Source organism: Drosophila tropicalis, unplaced genomic scaffold (genome assembly GCF_018151085.1).
Source record: "Drosophila tropicalis isolate 14030-0801.00 unplaced genomic scaffold, ASM1815108v1 contig_1190, whole genome shotgun sequence".
Lineage (NCBI taxonomy): Eukaryota > Metazoa > Arthropoda > Insecta > Diptera > Drosophilidae > Drosophila > Drosophila tropicalis.
In genome coordinates, this window is record NW_027172561.1 from 3010769 (window position 1) to 3031370 (window position 20602).

General features: G+C 36.4%; 4 protein-coding genes, 2 long non-coding RNA genes and 1 other non-coding gene across 10 annotated transcripts in view; 3 read left to right on the forward strand and 4 right to left on the reverse strand.

Annotated features, from left to right (window-relative positions):
* Nucleotides 1-228: 228 nt before the first annotated feature.
* On the reverse strand, nt 229-3376 carry bora (aurora kinase A activator-like protein bora). Its single transcript, XM_068292173.1, is given in 4 exon segments — nt 229-2392; nt 2395-2764; nt 2766-2790; nt 2851-3376. Coding segments are annotated over 4 exon segments (1656 nt in total). The 5' UTR covers nt 3120-3376; the 3' UTR covers nt 229-1400.
* A 474-nt stretch (nt 3377-3850) lies between these two features.
* On the forward strand, nt 3851-8240 carry not (non-stop). The gene is given in 7 exon segments (XM_068294695.1): nt 3851-3885; nt 3979-4741; nt 5217-5618; nt 5694-5804; nt 6170-6890; nt 6893-7064; nt 7183-8240. Coding segments are annotated over 7 exon segments (2247 nt in total). The 3' UTR covers nt 7226-8240.
* Nucleotides 8241-9202: 962 nt separating this feature from the next.
* TRNAP-CGG (transfer RNA proline (anticodon CGG)) lies at nt 9203-9274 on the reverse strand. The gene has a single exon. It is a non-coding gene; the product is annotated as a tRNA-Pro (tRNA).
* Nucleotides 9275-9534: 260 nt separating this feature from the next.
* LOC137579418 (uncharacterized) lies at nt 9535-10552 on the forward strand. Its single transcript, XR_011032814.1, has 2 exons — nt 9535-10055; nt 10122-10552. It is a non-coding gene; the product is annotated as an uncharacterized lncRNA (long non-coding RNA).
* Nucleotides 10553-11430: 878 nt separating this feature from the next.
* The window catches only part of LOC137578772 (uncharacterized), a 115353-nt gene continuing 106181 nt past the window's right edge, over nt 11431-20602 (forward strand). For 3 of the 4 annotated variants that reach the window (XR_011032765.1, XR_011032766.1, XM_068292339.1), the window contains exons 1-8: nt 11431-11901; nt 12050-12300; nt 12401-12562; nt 12680-12909; nt 13002-13176; nt 15178-15313; nt 15374-15475; nt 15532-15682. Coding sequence is in view for 1 of the 4 variants with exons in the window: in XM_068292339.1 (XP_068148440.1) it covers nt 15546-15682 (137 nt within the window). In the remaining 3 variants the exon portion in view is untranslated. Of the gene's footprint in view, nt 11902-12049; nt 12301-12400; nt 12563-12679; nt 12910-13001; nt 13177-15003; nt 15055-15177; nt 15314-15373; nt 15476-15531; nt 15683-20602 lie in introns of those variants that run through there. The other variant, XR_011032768.1, reaches the window with a different exon arrangement.
* On the reverse strand, nt 16081-17175 carry LOC137578765 (prolyl 4-hydroxylase subunit alpha-2-like). Its single transcript, XM_068292330.1, has 3 exons — nt 16606-17175; nt 16384-16549; nt 16081-16323 (listed from the first exon to the last, which is right to left on the reverse strand). Exons 1-3 carry the CDS (start codon nt 17092-17094, stop codon nt 16259-16261), a joined length of 720 nt encoding a protein of 239 aa, XP_068148431.1. The 5' UTR covers nt 17095-17175; the 3' UTR covers nt 16081-16258.
* Nucleotides 17244-18031, reverse strand: LOC137578787 (uncharacterized). The gene is made up of 3 exons (XR_011032769.1): nt 17900-18031; nt 17517-17825; nt 17244-17420 (listed from the first exon to the last, which is right to left on the reverse strand). It is a non-coding gene; the product is annotated as an uncharacterized lncRNA (long non-coding RNA).

Sequence of the window (20602 nt, forward strand, 5' to 3'; positions counted from 1 at the left end):
CCAATGTGCTTTGCATACAAAAATTGAAACAAATTGACTAACAATGGTTAAGGTAATCCCCCTTCGATCGGTCCATATATACATACATATATGTATGCACAATATATTGAAGTTATAGTCATCAATTTTTACTTGCGACTTCCAGTTGTTTTTATTTATTTTTTTTTTTTTTTTTTTTATTTTTTTTCTGTATGTGCTGTGAATAATTAAGACCAACGGCCACAAAAATGCATTAAAAAGAAAGAAAAATAAAACCTGTTTGCTCTTCTTCAACCTAAATTTAGGATGCATTTTACAATGTTTATGCAAATTTTTTGTATACATGTAAATGTCATTTGGGTTTTTTATATACTAAATCAACATGTGTATGTTTGTATGTATGTATATACTTATGTACATAATATTCACTTAATATATGTATGTATTTCTGCTCATTTTCAGCTTACTTGAGATTGCCATAAATTAAGTCTCAAGTACGAGTACTGAATGTGTGCGTGTGTTTGTGTGCGTGGGTGTGCGTGTGTAAATTGAATCCATTGCATTTGATTTTGTTTCATTTTTGGTTTTGTTTTTCTTCTTACTATTATATTTATCATAATTTAGCCAAGTGTACCTAAATTTGTTGCAATTCCCAACTGGAGGCCATATTCACATAACAATTACGACTTAAACTTAGAAATGAGACAAGTAAGTACCCCAAGTCAATGATCAAAAACTCTCATCACTGTTTCTTCTTAATTATTCATCTAAAAGGTTGGCACAACCATTTCTATATTGATTAGTTCAAAGGTATATCAATTAGAAAATAATGTAAACAAACATGTTTGTCACCTTTTTGCATTGTTTCTAAATAACTAAATATAAAGAATACATAGTTATCATCATATTATCATAACATCGATTTTTTAGATTTCTTTATCTATAGGTATATTAAATCTTTAAAGCTAATCCTATTTGCTAAATCAAAAACCAACTAACTTTTTTTTAAATTGAAATTATTATTTTCACATTATTTCATTTGATTTTATGTTATTATTGCTACAATTAAAATGTTGATAAACTTATGTTATACGTTAATTTGGCTGACAAGGGAGACATTAAACGAATTAAAGAGAAACATTTAATAAAAAAATGACAAATATATACCTATATTCACTAAGAGAACAAAAAAAAAAAAAAAATCAAGTCGAACACATAACGGAAATTTTTCTAAACAATTAGGATCAAATTCGGTGGGTTAGGGTTGTTCAAAATTGCGTGTGGGCGTGGCACTTGATGATTACACATGTCATTGTTATTGCATCATCGATATATGTTTAAATATATGTCTATATGTGTAGTTTGTGTGTATATGTGTGTATGAATGAGTAAACTAGTTTAAGCAGGCCAACATTGTTATGTCAGGATCGTGTTGAGGGTGTTGAACAACAAACAGCCATGGAAACATCCAATGGCAACTCTTGAGATAGACAAGACGATGATATTTCATTGAAGCCGCTATCCGTGCGATAAAAGGTAACGCGAGGCTGGGGTGCTAAAGCTACCGACGCAGAGGTAGACGCAATATCATCTCTATTCTTTTGAATTACTTCCTCCTCCACCTCGTCCTGGTCTTCCTGCTCTAATTGGGTACTAAATGACTGTGATAGATTCTTCCGATTTGCTGAACGCCGTCGTCGATGTCCTCTGGGTGTATCGGAATTGGATGAACTGCAATTGAAACTTAGCTGAGATAGTTCCATGGCCTCTGCTTCGTCGTCTTCTTCCTCCTCTTCAGCTTCCTCAATATCATTAGTTGTAGTCTCCTGTGATTCTTCTTCGTTTTCATCGAATAGATGTATTTCTTTATCGGACAATTGTTTGGAGCTATTTACACGTAAACGACGAACTCGCTGATAAATGCTACAATCGGAATGCTCCAATGACTGCATCATGGGCGAAGAGCTGCGATCAGGTGTAAATTTGTGTTCTGACAGTGTTTCATTTTGTTGATGATGCTCTTCGACACTCATCTCATTTACTTCCAATACTTTGGAGTAAATAAGTCGACGGCTTAAATGCTCTGAAGGCGCTATAGGTGAAGGTAACTCCAGTTCGGGTGCATTAAGCTTGCGCTTGCTTACACCAATACCATTATCTGGAGTGCCAGGTGGTAAGCCACATGAATTTCTTATAGGAGAGAGACAGCCAAAGATGCTACTCTCACCCTCGCCAGAAGTGGAGTCGGACAGCCTGCCAGCAAATAAAGTCTTTTGCTTAATTTGCGGACTGGAACCCACCATCTGCGGTGGTGGTGGTGGCTCCTGTTCGCATTCTAATACAACAACATTATGCATATCAAACAGTTTTCTCCTCATGGAACTATTAAATAGATCGCTCGAACGATCTTTTTTATGCCACCAGCTAAATGAGGCTGGAAATATGGTTTTAGTGCATCTTCCAATGCCTTGGGTAACACAGGCGGTAGTGTTAGAATGGTTTGGGACTCGCAATCCCGTCGTCGATGTGTTGCATTTGAATTGCTTTTGTTGGATATGGGAGTGTTGTCCTCCAATATGATGCGGTGCTTCCGCAAGGGACAATCCACCGGACTTGGAACTAAATAAGACTCTTTGAAAAATGCCGATATGGCTAATTGTGCCTTCGATTCCTGTTCCGCATCGGGCGAATCGTGAAATTGTGTTTCGTGCGGCTCCACATCAGCGGGTTTAAGCTGTGAAACCTCATCAATATTCCACTCAAATTGTGTAGACGACAGTTGGGGGGGTACGCGACCGAAAGAGCGAGGGGCTGAAAATATAAGGATTTGTTTCACTATACTTCTAACGCTGTTCCTAAAAAGTTCCTCACCTAGCAATCAAAGGCAAATGTAGACGTTCGGCCAATGCTGTTTCAAATGGATTCCTCACCTTCTGCAGACGCTTGGGTGGCGGCGTACATACCATTGCTGTTGTCGACGATGAGGACATTTGGGGACTCTTGTGATTGCCGCCATTAGTTGGCGTCGCTGTGTTACTGCTACTGCCGCTGCTTCTTCGTACTCGGGCTTTTAGTTGCGTTAAATTCACATAGCAGCGACTCTTTAAGGCCTGCGGTGTCCTCACCTCATCCGAATACATATTTCTTTTCAATATAAATTAGCAATTTTAAACGGTCTTACTTTTGAATATATTTCTTATGCTGCCCGACCAGTGTTGCCATTAGGGGCAGCTGCCAGTGTCCGTCTATTTTCAAATGCATTAAGACCCAGTTGCAACTTATCGATAAGCCAAGCCCATTTAGGGCCGTTGTATATTTGAATAGAATATTTAGTGCATTTATGTTTCTTGCTACTTTTTTCTATCCCTTATATATATTTTTTTAACCCTGTTGAGTTGACTGATAAAAATTGAATATGATTGTCACAATATAATTTAAACTAATATTTAGTATTTTCCATGTTCCGCGCCATTCCGATAACATCAACAGCTGTAACAAGCTGATAGAGATGGACAAATATTGGCACCTCTAAGTCGCACCAACAACATTCACTGTGATTTGGTAATAGCAATGAAAAAAGAATTATATTATAAAATATGTTAATTATAGTAATTACTATAATAGTAATACAAAAATAAATTTATTTTTGTCTTCTCTGTTTTTCGTTTATATTTTGTCTGTGCTATCTTCAGGCTACTCTAATTTAAAACTAAATACGAATAATTGAAAACTGTGAATGCCGATGATTTAGTCTTTATTGCTCTAGAGAGTTTTGCCCATCTCTAGTTTCGATAACACCGAATCGAAGAGTCTCAAATTCAGCTGGTCTCTGACCGCTTGTGCTCTCTCTGTCTGTCCCACGCATATAGAGATGTACATAGATGTAGATGTGTGCGGATGGCGCGTGTGTGTGAGTGTGAGAAACAGAAACGAAACTAAGCGAAAAATCACCAGAAATTAAGATTAAGCAAAAAGCGAAAATTATTTAGTGCAATAAAGTTCCTATTTTTCTTCTTCAACTTTAACACTCGTGTGTGTTCAAATTACAAAAGTGGCCAAAATTCGACGAAAACAGCAGCGCAAGTGTGATAAAGCCTTCGTGCCACAGCCGTTAGCAAAACGAACGAAAACAAAAGAGAATAGTGTTGATAGTACAACAAGCATTGTTAGCAGTGGCAGTAGTACCACAAGCAGTAGCAGCAGCAGTAGTAGCAGCGGCGGCGGCGGCGGAGGTGGAGGAGGCAGAGGCGGTAGCAGCAGCAGCAACAACAACAAACGATCAAACGCCGGGGCGGGGGTGGGCCGGGGAACGGCCGAAAACGAAACACTACCATCAGCTGCCGGCCGGTGTGCTTGTTCTACAACTGCCTCTGCTACTGCTGCCGCTGCTGCGACTGCGACTGCAGCTAACAACGAAACCGAAACTGTTACTAGAATTTGCGGGTGGGGCGACGGTGGTGGTGGTGGTGGTGGAGGCAGCAGCGGCGGCGGCAACAGCAACAGCAGCAACGACCAAATCCAGCAGGAGCTAACAAAGGGCCAACTGAATGCGACGCATTTGTCTGCCTGTTTGCGCACCGTGCAAAAGCTTGCGATTGAACTTGACAACGACAACGACGACGACGTCGAGGTCGCTGCCGTCATGTCAGAAACTGGCTGCCGGCATTATCAGAGCTACGTGAAGGAGCATAGTTATGACACATTTCGGGTCATCGATGCGTATTTCGCTGCCTGCGTGAACAAAGATGCGCGTGAGAAGAAGGTGAGAAGTGGATTTGAGCGAGGCAAGCTGAATACACGATTTCGCGATGAACATACATAGTTCAAAGTGTGTCGTGGTTGGTCGGTGGAGTAGGGAGGTGATGGGGTTTCTTTTGGGGAAAGATAAGCACAAATCAGAGATGAGCAAGCATGTGACAAACAGTGACTGTGACTGCGAGTAAAAGTGTAAATAATTGTTGATTAGATATGGATACAAAAAAAAAAAAAAACAAAAACAATTTGTTTTCATCATGCATTAAACTGTTGAATCATATATTTGTATTTACTTAGCGTATATTAAAAACGGGTTAATGAATGTGTGTGGGCATAAAGAAGTTGTAGTGGCAGTTGCAGTGTGCTCTGGTGTCAATTGCTCATCTCTCAGACTTCATTGACTTTCATTCATACTCCCTATTCTTTGTTATTGAATATTTATATTCTTCGCTTTCCCTCCTTGATGATGATGGCCTATAAAGTCCATACACTGCAATTGCTTCGAGTGTGGCAACTATGGCATCCAGCTGTTTGCCTGCCTGCATTGCATCTACTTCGGTTGTCGCGGTGCACACATTACCAGCCATTTGCGTGCCAAAAAGCATAATATAGCTTTGGAGTTGTCGCATGGCACCCTGTATTGTTATGGCTGTCGAGACTTCATTTACGATTCAAGAAGCCGCGAATATGCAGTAATTAATCGTAAATTGGAGGCAAAGGATTTACAAAAGAGTCTGGGCTGGCAGCCCTGGGTACCTTCAGCCAAGGAGACGAATCTATTACTCGCCAACACACGCAGACGATTGGTACGACCGAATCAAACAATCGGTTTGAGAGGTCTTTTGAATTTGGGTGCCACTTGTTTTATGAATTGCATTGTACAGGTGAGTAAATTTATAAAAGCGGAACTTTGATTTGGACTGACTGAAAATTCTAAAAATCTCGAAATCCATCCTTAGGCTCTGGTGCATACTCCGCTACTCAGTGATTATTTCATGTCAGATCGTCATGACTGCGGCAGCAAATCCACGCACAAATGCTTAGTCTGTGAAGTGTCACGTCTTTTTCAGGTAAGTTAGTAAATATAGATAGCAATTAATGGACCATTCATTAAGCTTAGACTAAATATTCTTCGATTAGAGTTTTTTTTTTTTGGGAAATTTAATGTCAAGAAGGACCTTATACAAAAGAGGACAAATGAATTTTGATTAGAACTAGATCCTGGCACTTAAGGTCAAGAATATCAATTACGGGAAAAAAAAGGACCTTATCTGGAAAAGACCATTCGAAGATAAGTTATGCAAAGCTTACAGAACAGGAATGAAATTTACTAATTAAATGATATATGTATGTACATTTGTAAATTAATTATTGTTATTAACATGTTTTCTTCTCCACTTTGTGTTTCCCGTTTTTTTCTTTTCTTTATTTGCAGGAGTTTTACTCCGGATCACGTTCACCGTTGTCGCTGCATCGTTTATTGCATTTAATTTGGAATCATGCCAAGCATCTGGCCGGCTATGAGCAACAAGATGCACACGAGTTCTTTATTGCCACCTTGGATGTATTGCATAGGCATTGCGTGAAAGCCAAATCGGAGCATGAGAGCAAAAGTAATAGTTCAAGTTCCTCGGGTGGCGGCAGCGGCGGCAGTGGTGGCGGTGGCAGCGGCGGTGGTAGCGGCGGCGGCAGTGGCAGCAGTGGAAGTAGCAGCAATAACAATTCGAGCAACTCATCCTCATCGTCGCATTGTTATGGGCAATGCAATTGCATTATCGATCAGATATTTACGGGTATGCTGCAGAGTGATGTTGTTTGCCAGGCTTGCAATGGCGTTTCCACAACATTCGATCCCTTCTGGGATATCTCATTGGATCTCGGCGAGACCACATCGCATGGTGGTGTTACGCCAAAGACCCTAATTGATTGCCTTGAGCGTTACACGCGAGCCGAACATTTGGGTTCGGCGGCTAAAATCAAATGTTCCACATGTAAATCGTATCAGGAATCTACGAAACAATTTAGCCTGCGTACCCTGCCCAGCGTTGTGTCATTTCATTTAAAGCGTTTCGAACATTCGGCGCTGATTGATCGGAAAATATCGTCATTTATACAATTTCCGGTGGAATTCGATATGACGCCGTTCATGTCGGAAAAAACAATTCCTATGGTGATTTTCGTTTCTCGCTCTATGCGGTGGTCAATCATGTCGGTACCATCGATACCGGACACTACACGGCCTATGTGCGGCATCAGAAGGATACGTGGGTTAAATGCGATGATCATGTGATAACGATGGCATCGCTTAAACAGGTGCTTGACAGCGAGGGGTGAGTGGGGACAATTGGGTAAAATTCGGGGAGAAGCTCAATTTTCCTAATTGATACTAATACGATATTTTCTTTTTTATTTTCTGTTGTTCTCTTTGTCATTTGTATATTTTCACAGTTATTTATTGTTCTATCATAAAAATGTGCTGGAATACGAGTGAAGACAAGATAAATGGAAGACACAAGGCCGAGAAGACGATGAAGAATATGGAAACGCAAAAATAGAAGGAGGAAAAATATGCTAACTGATCAGCCGACAAAACATCAATAGAGACTGTATTCCCCCCCCCATCCCCCTCCCCTCACACACACACACACGCCACCTTTAAACAGAGACGCCAATGCAGCATTTTAGAGATGGAAGTACGAAGAGCTCTTAGTAATTGAAACCTTGACGCTTTCGTATCCCCTACCCCTCTTTCTTTTATGTAATAAGAGCCGTATGTGTATACAACAGGCAAAGGGAAACGCCCCATGAACATACATACATACAGTACCGTCAAGGAATGAGAGATTTAGCCTGTATATTTTGGTAGATCCAATTTTTGGCTAGTCTTGAGACTTTGAGAGAAAGAGAGAGCGCCAGATCAGTTACTAACTACTCTCCCCTTAGACCTCTAACAGTTTATAGTTTTCGATTTATTATTTGTTATATATATACATATGATATTGCAAACTTCCCCACCAAGAAATGAAAAAAAACGTGGTTTTACATTAAATCTTTGGAAATCGGTACCACGGTGCAGGTTTTTCGAGAATGAGTGAGATAGCAACATTGATTTCGATCGCCATTATGAAAGAGATGGAGATATGTCTGAGTCAGTTTGTTGATTTAAATTTTTACAATTTTTACAAATTTTTACAATTATACATACATACATGTTGATTGATGACAATGTATAATATTTAGTATATAGTCGGTACTTCGACTTTTGGCATATGTTTTGGGGGTTCTTTTTCCCGAATTCACTCAAATTTAGATAAATTACTTTTATTTATACAAAATTTAAAATTATTTTAATAGATTATTTCTTTTTCCTTTAGTCTAAACAATTTTTTTTATATATAAATTATTTAACCAATTCGTGACTTCCATCTCCAATGTGCATTAAACAAGAGACAGGCAGACCGACAGACGAGACATGCCGGAGCTGTGGCCTAGGCAGCGTACATACATACATACATACAACCCATACCATTATATCATATAAGTAATCTTAACTAACTAAAAAAAAAAAAAAAAGAAAACAAAAAAAATACGGAAAAAACCAACAAAGCAAACTTATTATGTGTATTATTCCAAAAATGAAAACAAACGAAAACGAAAAATCAAAAAAATAGATCAATATTACAACAAATTAAATACTGAAAGCAAGAAAACAAAACAATAAGAATAAAAAAACAACATTTTCGTATAATTGTTTTTCAAAACAATTTAGAAATCAAACAAATTCAAAAAAACTAACCCAAATTGTTTATAAGATATTTCCAATCTATATATATAAATTATATAAAGAAAATTCTAAACAAATGCAAACAAATACTTAAGATTGCTTACCGTATGTATGTACATACAAACAAATAGAAATATGAACAAATTTAATTCAAATTCAAAAAAAAAAAAAAAAAAAAAAAAAAAAAAGATAATAAATTCTCTTCTTCCTTTATATTAAATGAGAAAGCAACTAGAAAGTACCATGAAAGACAGATTTAATAGCAAGCCGTTTGCTTAACCTTAATCAGTTGATTCTACATATGTATGTATATCGTCCCAAAAAGAAAACAAAATTAACAGCTTTATGGTCATCTTTGTACATACATATGTACATACATACATACATACATATATCTGAATCAATTCAAAATGGTTTCAGTGTTGCAATGTTTCTGTCTATATATTTCACAATCTGGATATGAGATCATCGAGTGACCTGACCATAAATTATAACTATTTTGAAAAATTTGCTAAATATCATTTTTCATACAGAAACTACGGCATTAATGAATTTGTTTTAATTTGATTTTTTTTTATTTTTTTTAACCATGTATAATTATAGCAAGAAAAATTTTTTTACTGTTAGAAGAAAAAAAAACTAAATTTATAACAAAAAAAAAATTAATTTCAAACTTCAACACTTGGGCTCGTCCGGGAATTGAACCCGGGACCTCTCGCACCCGAAGCGAGAATCATACCTCTAGACCAACGAGCCGGTTGAAGGTTGAGCGCCGTATTGTCTATTTCATTTGCGGGCCATGGTTGCTTGTCAATGCTAAGCAACAGAACTGTTAGCCAGGACACAAACCCATGGTGTAAAGCAGGACTGTTATTGCAAATACAAAAAACGGATCTGTTATCAAATCAGACTGGACATTTGCAGACCTTGATCAAATTTTGATATAAGAACTTTTTCTTTTGCATTTATTTTTAAAGTTAGTAAGATTGCCTTTTGACGGGGTAAGTAAGTTTGGGTTAAGTGATTTTTTAGGATTGCCGTATGGATATATAAGTTTGCCTCCGATGTTATCATACAAAATTCATTGCTGTCGTAAAACATAATTTTTATTTGTAAATGGATAAATATTTATTGTTTTTGGGTAAATTAAAAAAAAAAAAAATACCAAACATCGGAAGCCAAGATATCGTTTTAGGAAGGAATCGTGATTTCGTGATTTTAGTGTAAATACAAATTTACAGTGTTGGACAAGATCTGCCCGCAATTCCAGACCTAAGTAGAAGCTAATTCGAGGTCAGTGAGAGAAGAACTGTAATAAAGACGAAACTAAGAAGAAAAAAAAACAACATTAAAAATGAACTGTCGCAAATATTGGAAAAATTCCACTGTCTACAAAATTAATCCAGACAGCGTTAATAATAATGTAACTCCCAAAAATTGTATTTGTGAGCGTCCACGAAACAATGTAATTGTCTGCGGGCATTGCCAGAAATCGTTTTCTGGCCGTATCAGTCAAACATGTCCCGAACATCCAGAGGTGAGAAGAACTTTCATACATCATTGTTAATACGTAAACGATAGTAAATCTCTTAATCGAATCCAGGTGGCCTTTTTAATGGATGCCCGTCATTGCGGCTTTTGTGGTGCCCCTGCCAATTATTTAAAAATCGTCGAAACAAAAAAAAACTAAGCCACGTATGAAGTAGAAGAGAGAAGAGATATTTTAGTAAGAAGGAAGGAGGAGTAGCTATCGTTGACGATCCTACTATGTGACAGCAAATAAACAAAAATAGACAGCCGCGCCCAATACGATCGCCAATTTATACATAAACAATATGTAGAAAACTTGGAATCAGCAAATTGATGCATTCGTCCGCTTCTACATGAATCTATTGAAGCTTATGCCGCTATACGAACTGCAAAGTTCACACGAAGTGAAAAATATCGATTACTACATGTCTTTGTTTTTGTTTAAAGTTTCTTATTTCATTTTCATTGTATAACTTAATCAAAATAAAGTTTTGTGGAATATAATTAAGGGGTTTTTATTCTTGGAATACAAAAATTCATATTAATGCAATTTGGCAGAAGTATCTCTAAAAAGAACTAGTTGTGATTACGATTGTCGTGTAAACGATTGTTGTTTGTATTTTTTCGATTTGCCATGTTGTACAACACTAACAACCGCCGTTATTTGAACAATCCTGGTCAACGCTGCGTCACAAAACTTTTTTTTCAATAACTTCAAATATTTTTTTTTAATCTCGTCAAGCTACCATTTAGGTAAATGTCAGAACAGTCATTAACTACGAAGCAATTCAGGCAGGCATTTCTGTGTAATACTTCAGCTAAGCAAGTTCCTACGGAAAATAAGTAAAAAAAAAGCAAAAAAGTAAAAGTAAGTAAAAAAGTGAGACATTTTTCAAAACCCATTTCCACTAAACTTGATTGCAGCTATGAACTGCAGCCACTGCTCTGGTACTGGTTACCAGCCTAAGCGCAATTTTAGTGCTACGCGCAAGCGCCTGGATTACTGCATGAATTGTTTAAGAAGTATGGATTCCAATTATAAACCCGATTCTGTGAAAGCCGATTTCAATAATAACGAGATAGTCCATCAAAATCCATGTATTTGTTTTCGTCCACCGCATGCCTATGAATGTGGCCGATGTCATCAACATTTCCATGGACGCTTGTATGAAACTTGTCCACAACACAAATCTGTAGGTAGTATAAGGCGATAATATTTGGACTAAATTTGAAATGGTTCCCGTTTTAGGAAATATATTTAATGGACTTTCAGTGTTGCCCATATTGCGCGGCTCCAAACAGCATGATAGAAATTTCCAAATATACCTGGGAGGAAATCAAAAAATTTGAAAATGCTGTGCTACCCGGCGGAGATGATGGCTTGTAGAATCCCCCCATTGAAATGCAAAACGTGTCCAAAAGCTACACACAAATTTAGTCATCTCAATATGTGATGTATGCAACTTGATGTGAACAAAATCGTATTTACAAGGCTCGCGATGTAGATGTAGAAGGATATAAATATTATTTATATTGCATTTCTTCAATAAATTGTGGTAACACAATTTCCGGACAATATTTAGTTTTTCTAAGAATCATCTATTTTTAAAGAAAATCAAATGTCATTTTGGCTTTTCTTAAGCTTTTGATACACTAGAAATGATTTTTCTAATACCTACTTTCTTAATTGATATACAAACACATTTGTTTAAAAGACTACGGAATATATCCAATAGATAACCAAATTATTTGTTGATTGCCAAACGGCCTCGTGTAGGCTTAGCATGTAATTTTGTCGTTAACAATGTCAAAAATTAGCCAATTTCGATGGCTCAATAAAAGCAACCTCTTAGGTAAATATAGTCCTTGCGCAAATGATTAATAATATAATCTAAGTTATTATATTTAGCAATATCTATATTAACTTGCATGCTCCACGCCATATATGTATAGACCTAAGCCTAAAGACAAGTTTTGTTATGACATTCTATGTGTGTTCAGTTGTCTTTAAAGGTAATTTTCTAGCTATTCCCTTCGCGACAGTTATGAAGTGCACAAACGCAGACACCAACAGGCAAACTGATGTACTTAAGCTGAGAAAAGGGCAATGTGTGGCACATAACATGGTATATAAACCCTTCCCTGATGGCCAACAGCTTGACACTGCAGCCATCTTGCCGAAGGGAAAACGCAGTTTCACATGCCAGCTACATATGAGGTGTTATTGGGGGAGGAACATGACTCAACGCTAAGTAAGTGGAATGCAGTGAAGTGTTTTGTGCCGGTGTGATGCCAATCGCGCTCTTTCACTAACTTTTTTTTTTCTTGATTTTGGTATATCCCTATTTGTAGGAAAACTAAAGGAATTTCAAATGTAGTAATGGGTTATATAAGAGGAGATAAAGTGACAAGCTTTGGATTTGTTTTATCTAATAATATTTCTATTGCAAATTTATACAAGAATACCTCTGCGATATGGATGACAATGGATGCCATTTTGAAGAAACCTATGAGGTGAGTATTTGTACGACCAATTTTTATTTATGTACATTTGCCCCGTGCTCTTTCTTTCTATTGTATTGAAGTTATCTTATCGTTTCATCTTTTACATATTACAATGCTTACTTAAAGTATATTCTCAGTGGCGATGCTTTCGCCTTTTTTATGCTCTTGCAATTCAATTCCAATCGGCAAACAAATTCATGTCGCCGATAACAATTCAATCACTTAAAAGTTCAACACTTTTGGAATCGCTTTACAATGTTCCCCCGGAGAGTCAAAACTGGCAAGTTGCATCCGCTGGACATATTGCGGCAACGTTGGCGCAATTCTCCCAGCTCTTTTTCTGTTGCTGCATGCTGGTAACAACAATGCAAAAGCATCATTTTCCACTACTTACATGTATATAGATATAAATGTGTATACTGTACTTGTATATATTTTGCTGTTGCAGTTCTCACTTGACTTGAAATGCTTGCCGAAACTCCCCTCCAGCTAAGGATGAACTTCGACAGGCGATTAAGAATGAATCAATAGGATGCTGGCCAACTGGATGTGTCATTTGTTATTTATCGGATTTTCAATTCAAAAATTAAAAAGCTAAATGCCACAGCGGACTCTATTTTGAGGTAAGTATAATAAACTATTAAGCATAGGCAGATAGATTTAAGTTCTTAAGAGTTTAATATTTGTAATTACCAATATTTGTATGCCATAAAGCTTCTGGATATGTATATTTGCTTTAGTGGAAATATTGTTAATATGCTTAATTTGTTTCTTGTCATGTTGTGTTCGGGAAACTTGAATTTTTCAAAGTGTAAATTTACGTGCTTTTTCATAGATTATCATTTATAATAGCTACTATAATAACAATTATTTCTACACTGGATATTTACCCACACCAAAGAACGACCCCCAAACTACCCATCTACATCTCTCCTTTGACATTTTAACCCGCTTCAAAAGCAGTTGGCCTGGACAACGCTAAAGCGTCCCCTTCGTCCGTTCTCTTAGTGTTGCCGTTGACAGGGACAACTGGAGGTTCGGAACGATACGGTTCTGTATTTGTCTGCTTGTGTCTGCTTGTGCTTCTGCTTCCAATTTGGCTCCTGTTGTTGTCCTGTGAGTCCTTAGCCTCTGGGCACTTTAGTATAACTTGCACAATTGCTTTCATGCTGATTTCGTTTCACTACCGCCAAAGTTGCTTTTAAACTCATTTAAAGTTTCCAAGTGTTGAGGGAACTTAGCAGTAGTCTGCAGCAGGGCGGCACAGCAGTGCAGAGTGTAAAGACCAGACCAGACCAGACCAGACCAGCACGGCTCAGTCCCATGCATTAGCACTATTTCCGAGTGTCTCACGTTCAGCACTTGGCTCTTCTTTTGAAAATTGTCCAATTAGTTAGTATTGTAGGCGCCTCTTACATACATACATAATCTAGGCAATTAAAATTAAGAGATCTCTAATTAGAATTTATGTCTATAAATCTTTCAATATGTTTACAGTTTTTTTGCCTCTCCATTTGTTGTTTTTGTTGTCGTCTAAAATATTCATGAAGACTAAAGTTAGCTGCACCCTACATACATACATACATATGTATATACATATGTATGTGTTGTGTATGCTTATGTATGGTATGACATGGTGAGAAATAGATGTTGTCTCTTTTAGGATCCCTTTGCCTCACCCCTTTCTTTATTTCTTTTTTTTTTTGTCCCCCCTGCTTTTATCCATGGCATTGTCAATGCGCCTTGCGCCTTGCGCCATTGTGCTTTGTCCTCTCGCCATGGCCCCGCTTTCTATTATTGAAGTGTGTGCACTTCCGCTAAATGGTATTTGGGGCAAGCACATAAGCTCAACCAGATAGCGCACTTGTCCCCTTTTCTTTTATTTTGCACTATCCCTTCCCTTACTTTCTTCTCGCCAAGTGCGCTGTTCTACTAACAGTAACTCTGAATTTAGTGACGCTTGCAATTTTTATGGCAAACAATGAAAGGGAGAGACAACTCAGAGACTACTGACGACAGTAAGGACGAGAGTCCTATATACATATGTATGTATGTATGTATGCACACAGATTGACATTGTTCCACTTCCATATACATAAATAGTTATGTGGGCGCAGTCTGTAGGCTTTTTTATTAATGACTGGATTCCTTTAATAGTAAAGAAATATGTAGGATTTAACTTCTAGATTGTTTTAAAAATAACGCAGAACTTTTTGAAGATTTATTGCCTTTGTCGGTGAAGCTTCAGGAAATATTCATAGTTGTTTGTTACTCTATTTAGATACCAAATTCTAACATATGTATTTAAGTTAAGCTAAGATGTAATGCTTTATCTATGTATATTTAAAAGCTTTACATTCATTGCATGTCATGATGGTCTAATTTTATAAGCAAATAAGTTAGACTAAAACCGATTGGTAAACTGAAAGTATTCTCCTTATCATTTGCAGTTCCTACTTATAAATGGAAATGTAATGACCATGAAATTGTTAAAATTTAGCATTTGGTTCGAGTCGTCTCACTAGACTGACTCTAAAAACTAACTCAAGAGAGAAAGAGTTAGTACATAATGAAATCTCATTTGCTTTTCATTTCATTTTTCTGCTTCGTTTGGGCTACCAAAGTCAGGAAAGAGGAAGAAATTATCTATGCCACATCTATTGTGGCACTTGGCGAATTAAGGGAAGTTGAGAACAAGTATTTCAATCACTTGAATGATTATGTCAACTTCTTGCAAGAGCAGGTGAATTCAATAAACGAGTAAGTTCATACGCATTCACAAGGAATGATTGACAATTGAATTAATGACCAATTTTTTAGGTTCCTATACACGATTAAACATGATGAGGAAAATCCTCTGATTTTTTCTTCGCATAGTGTCAAAGGGCTTGCGATATATCACAGAGCATAAAAATTTCAAAAGTTAGTGATCACACAAGGACTAAAGTTTAAATTTTTATATAAGAATTTGCCCATAGCCCTACTAGAAGATATGGACAAACTGGTTGCTCAAGTGCCTACCGAAACGGATATGGATGAAGCTCTCATGGGTATGGAGCGTATTGAACGTTTCTATGATCTGAAAGCCGTTGATATAGCCAAAGGATTTGTAGGAACCAAGCATTTTAAGTAAGTATGTTTTAAATAATATACAGTTTGAATGTTTTGCTAATCTCAAACTTATGTAAGCAACAAAATGTCTGCACCAGAATGTCTTATGTTGGCTGAATTTCTGTATAGCAAAAGCGAATATTTTCGGGCTGCTCAATGGTATAGATTGGCTTTGTTCTATGATAAGCAACCTGATAACCGAGTTCAAAGCAAATTTTATGGTATAAATCGAATGGAAATAAGGCAAAAGTTTCTTAAAAGTCGAATAAACGAGGCTAAGCACCCGTAGCCTTAATCAACTGCATTTAAATTTGCAATAATTTTAAAAGTTTAGGAAAAAGGCGTTTTCCCGTATATCTTTATCTTGTGGTACATTTTTTAAGGCCTTAGAATTTTAATTGCTTTACATAGGGGTGTATTGTTATTGTTATATGTTATTTATTTAATTGTTTGCTCTTTTGCATGACTAAAGAACCGTAAAACTATGAAAATTAGATGTTAGACGGTTTGAAATTAATTATTTCGCCTAAGTGTAGCTATAAAACAAATATAATGTTTTATTTCATTCTGTTGATGTTTGCTTCACTTTGTTTTCTATTTTCTGGGTCTGCAGGGTTTAAGGAACATTTGTGGAGACAGATGAACCCATTTTGTTAAAGCTGTGAAAAAGCATACGTTATTAAACATTTTCTGTAAGCCCCGAAAAAGAGATTTCTTACTCCATCTGGAGCCCATAAGAGTGGGACATACAGCATGTTGACTGCGTTGATCATGTGTGCTATCATCGTATGTATTATACCAGACCAAACCAGCACCCTTCTTGGGGGTAATTGCAACATCAAGTCTTGGAAATACAGTGGCGCCACCTAGATAAACTTCACTAGCCTGTAACATAATAAACATTTAGAGAAGGAAGCAAATTACTTATAATTACTACCCACATAAAAAATAACACTAGCCAAACGATCGCCCAAAGTTAAAATATTGGGCGGTTCATAACCTTCAGCCATGTAATCGTAATGAGGCTTAAAATTGCATCCTGGTCCATAATTGCACACTTGTAGCGACTCTATGCCTTTCATACTAAATCCAGTCATATCCGTAATACGTTGATTAACGCTATCCATGAAATTTGACCTTTCCCTTAACCAGGAGAGCCGTCCAATAACTTGTCGCATTTGTGATTGATTTGCCTTCTTTTCTTCTATCCAAGCATTGGATATATGAGTATTTTCCATCTCTTCTTTCATTTGGGCAATTTCATTGTCATGGAGTACATCATGGTACAAAACTATATAAGGATCCAAATGGATTTCTTCTTGTTTTAATGGGGCCAAACGCAGGAATGGAGAAGTGGTAAAATTGTAACGACACACCAATTTCCCAGGCGACATAAAAAGTCCACGACAACCCTGATGGTAGGAGGTCATCTCTTTACTTAAATTGCCATCAAATTTATCTATCGTTGATGATGATGATGATGAAATGTTAATGGCTTCCAGTGTTTTTTGGCCTGCAAATCAGATGTGGGAAACGAGTATTAAATGTGTATGTTGCAGGCTATATATACCCACTCTGTATAGCTTGGGCATATAACTGATTTAGGTTTGCTTGGGGATCATCTAATACGTCAACAAATGCATTATCATTTGCTGATTTGCTAGCCGAATCATACCACATAAGAGCTCTGGCATAGTCTCCTATTTCGTACTTATGTCGACCAATAGCCACACAATCGCGTATGGAAAGTTTAATTCTATGAAATATAAGCGCATATGTATATGTATATATGTATGTACATACATGTGTATGTTTCGTATTGATTATTCAATTCCGTATGCATTGTTCTTACTCGTATTTCTTGTGCAGCAAACGTCCTTGCACTAAATCCACAGCATGGAGATTATTAATTTTCTCAGCACGTTGCAAATTCTCAAGCATCTCTTTCATATCCTGTTTATCGGGCGCTTGAGATACAATCGCATTCAATTTCACCATTTCGCTGGCATTCAAAATTGTTTTCATGAACTTTTGCCATTTGGGCCAATCCTGATGCGTACGTCTGATTAAAGTGAAGCCATTCAATATGTTGGACACATGCTCTTCACGTTCTTTATAACTTTTCTTGTTAACATTATTGAGTTCCATAGAACATAGATATCTAAGAGAAAACGAATTTAGAATTATCACAAAAAGTTTCCTTTTTTTCTTTCATTTGTCCAATTTGTAATTTACTTGGTCAAAATGCTATTATTCCTGTTTACGGAATACATTTGAAGTGTTTGGATATATTGCTGTTCCAGTTCGTACAATTTCATTAGGCCCAAGACTGATGAGCTATAACGTTCTTTGCTCTCATCATAGTCCAGGGCCTTTGCAATGGCTAAAATGGATAAAACAATAAACTGCCATTCCAGTAGACTTTTCATTATTGTAAATTCTTTTCAACTAGCCACAATTGATATGCAAAAAGTATCGATTTGATATAGTTGTGTTCATGAATTTCTGTTGTAGAAAACTGATGAAAGGCTTTAATATGTTTTTTATGTGGAACCATTTTGTTTATTTTTTAGTTATAGTTAACTTTAGTTAATTATATTTTACGTTTATTTAACAGTGCCAGATTGAGAGAGCGTGGGGCCTGTAACAATCAAAAATATAAGTTGTCTGAAAGTAATATAAATTAGAAGATACATTTTCAATATGAAAGTTAAAACATTATGAAAATCGGACAAAAACTGTGTGTTTTTTTTTTATAATTCCTTAATTAATTTTTCTTTGGATAATCTGCCTTTAATCTTTTTTCAGACTGTGTTTTCAATAAATATGCTCTTAGTCCTTTACCGATTTTTCGTATAGCACTTAATGATATCCGATCCCGATTTTCATTCCTAATCTCACCTCACTCAGGTTTTTATCGGCTTCTCATGCTGATGAAGAATGTAAATACTTCATGGGGCAAAAAAAAATTAAGATCTCGAGTTTTCAATCCAATTCGAAAGATATTGTTCTATCTTAAAAATAGAGAATTATTCTTAGTTTACACAGTCTGTGCTTTTGGATTGCTTAACAGTTTTTGACCTATGTATAATAACAATCGCGCACTGCGTTATTTATGCGTTAATCTCTCATCCTTAAAATTGGAACGCACAAATCTGTTTCAAATTTCTGCAGACTAATCTCGTCTCGTTTTCGTCGCTGTCGTCTGTCAAATAATATATAACATATCTTGAACTATGTTGTCGTCGGACACTTATCCACTAATTGCTACATAAGTGTCAATTTAAACAAAACCGGAGGCCCTTTCATATAAGTTTGTATGGGGACCAACCAAGTCATCAAACATTAATCGCTATATCCGGACGGACGTTATAAGCAGAGTCATTATAACCGTATTCTACTGTATTTCAAAAATCCCCTAATTTGAGGTTCATGACATTAGGGTTTTTAGGAATACTTTTGTACTCTTGCTGTTTATTGTCGTTTGAATTTATTGCCGCGCTTGAAAATAACTTGATAATTAGCTGCTTGATCTACATTCCAAATAAATGGGTAAATTTAAAAACAATTGATTGGAATATCACTTTTTTAAAACGGTTAAAATTTGGCAAAGTTACTGTTGGAAAATATGATTCCGAGAGACCCCGCGATGTTGATCGCGCAGCTATGTATGATAAGTGAAAGGGCAATACACTTATTTGCGAATATACATACATATGTAACTTTATTAGAAGTTAACTACACGTCTGTACAGTGCACATAGGGACGCCGAGCCGTTTTTTGAGCACTTAATTCAAAAATGCATGCTTAACAATAATTTTAAGTCTCATTGCATTGCGTGAGGTAATAAATATATTTTGCAATTATTTTTAGAGAAAATGGGCGTGGCATCTCGCCTCCACGGTGAAAAAACCGTATTTTGCCCAAAAAAAGTATGCAAAGTATTTTATCAAACATAATACTTTTCATACAACCGTTGTGATTTTAAAATTTTTTTTAAATTTAGGTCCAAGATTCATAGAAAAATCTAGAAAATGTTCCTAAAGTTGATCAATATTATTATCAGCATAAGTAATATAGACACTTGAAGCAAGCAATTGCTTCTGTCGGCCGCGGAATTCGAGAAATCCAGTTGGAAGATTTTTTCTCAGCGTAAAGAGAAAATTAAGGGATCTGAATGTCCATTTTTATGCGGAAAGTGTTTTTAAAATCTGCGATTCTATTGTTTTTCTTGGCGTGAAGGTTTGGCTTATATGTATAGCAACCAGCAAACTTGTAATATACCTTTCCGTTTTTAGTAGTTAACCTTATTTTCTGATTCGTACTACTCTTTGTAGATGCATAAATGAGACATTAAAGTCGCGGAAACGATTTTTGTGCTGTTATTGGAGGTATTCCTTATTATTTGAAAGGTCGTTTGCATCTGCCATCTAAAAAATTAAACTTAAAAACAACCAAATTGGTCCTATATGTTTTGGTGCAATAAAAAAAAAACGCCAACTATTCAATTATAATTTTGCATCCAACACACCTGGAGCACTATACACTACATGCACCTGCAACCTATCAACATTAACTCGATATGCTTGATTCCCAAATCGTTTTTTCCTGCTGTATTAAAATCTCGTCCATAGCAGAAATTTGAGGTTATGCGCTAAAAAGTTAAATTGCAAAAAAAGTGGTTATTTGTGGACATTGAGACTTTTATATTTTACAAAGAATTGATTATTCTATCCAAGAGTAAAAGTCTTAGACTGCACACTAGTAAACATTTTTTTTAACTCTACCTAAAGTTGAGATTTCGTGACAAGTTTTGTTTTTGCGAGTTGCTCAGAATGACACAAATTTTAAGGCACACACCTAAACTACAAACTAAATATACTTACACATAGTACAAGCCCAACTTTTTCAGTTGCATCTACAGTTTTATTAATAACG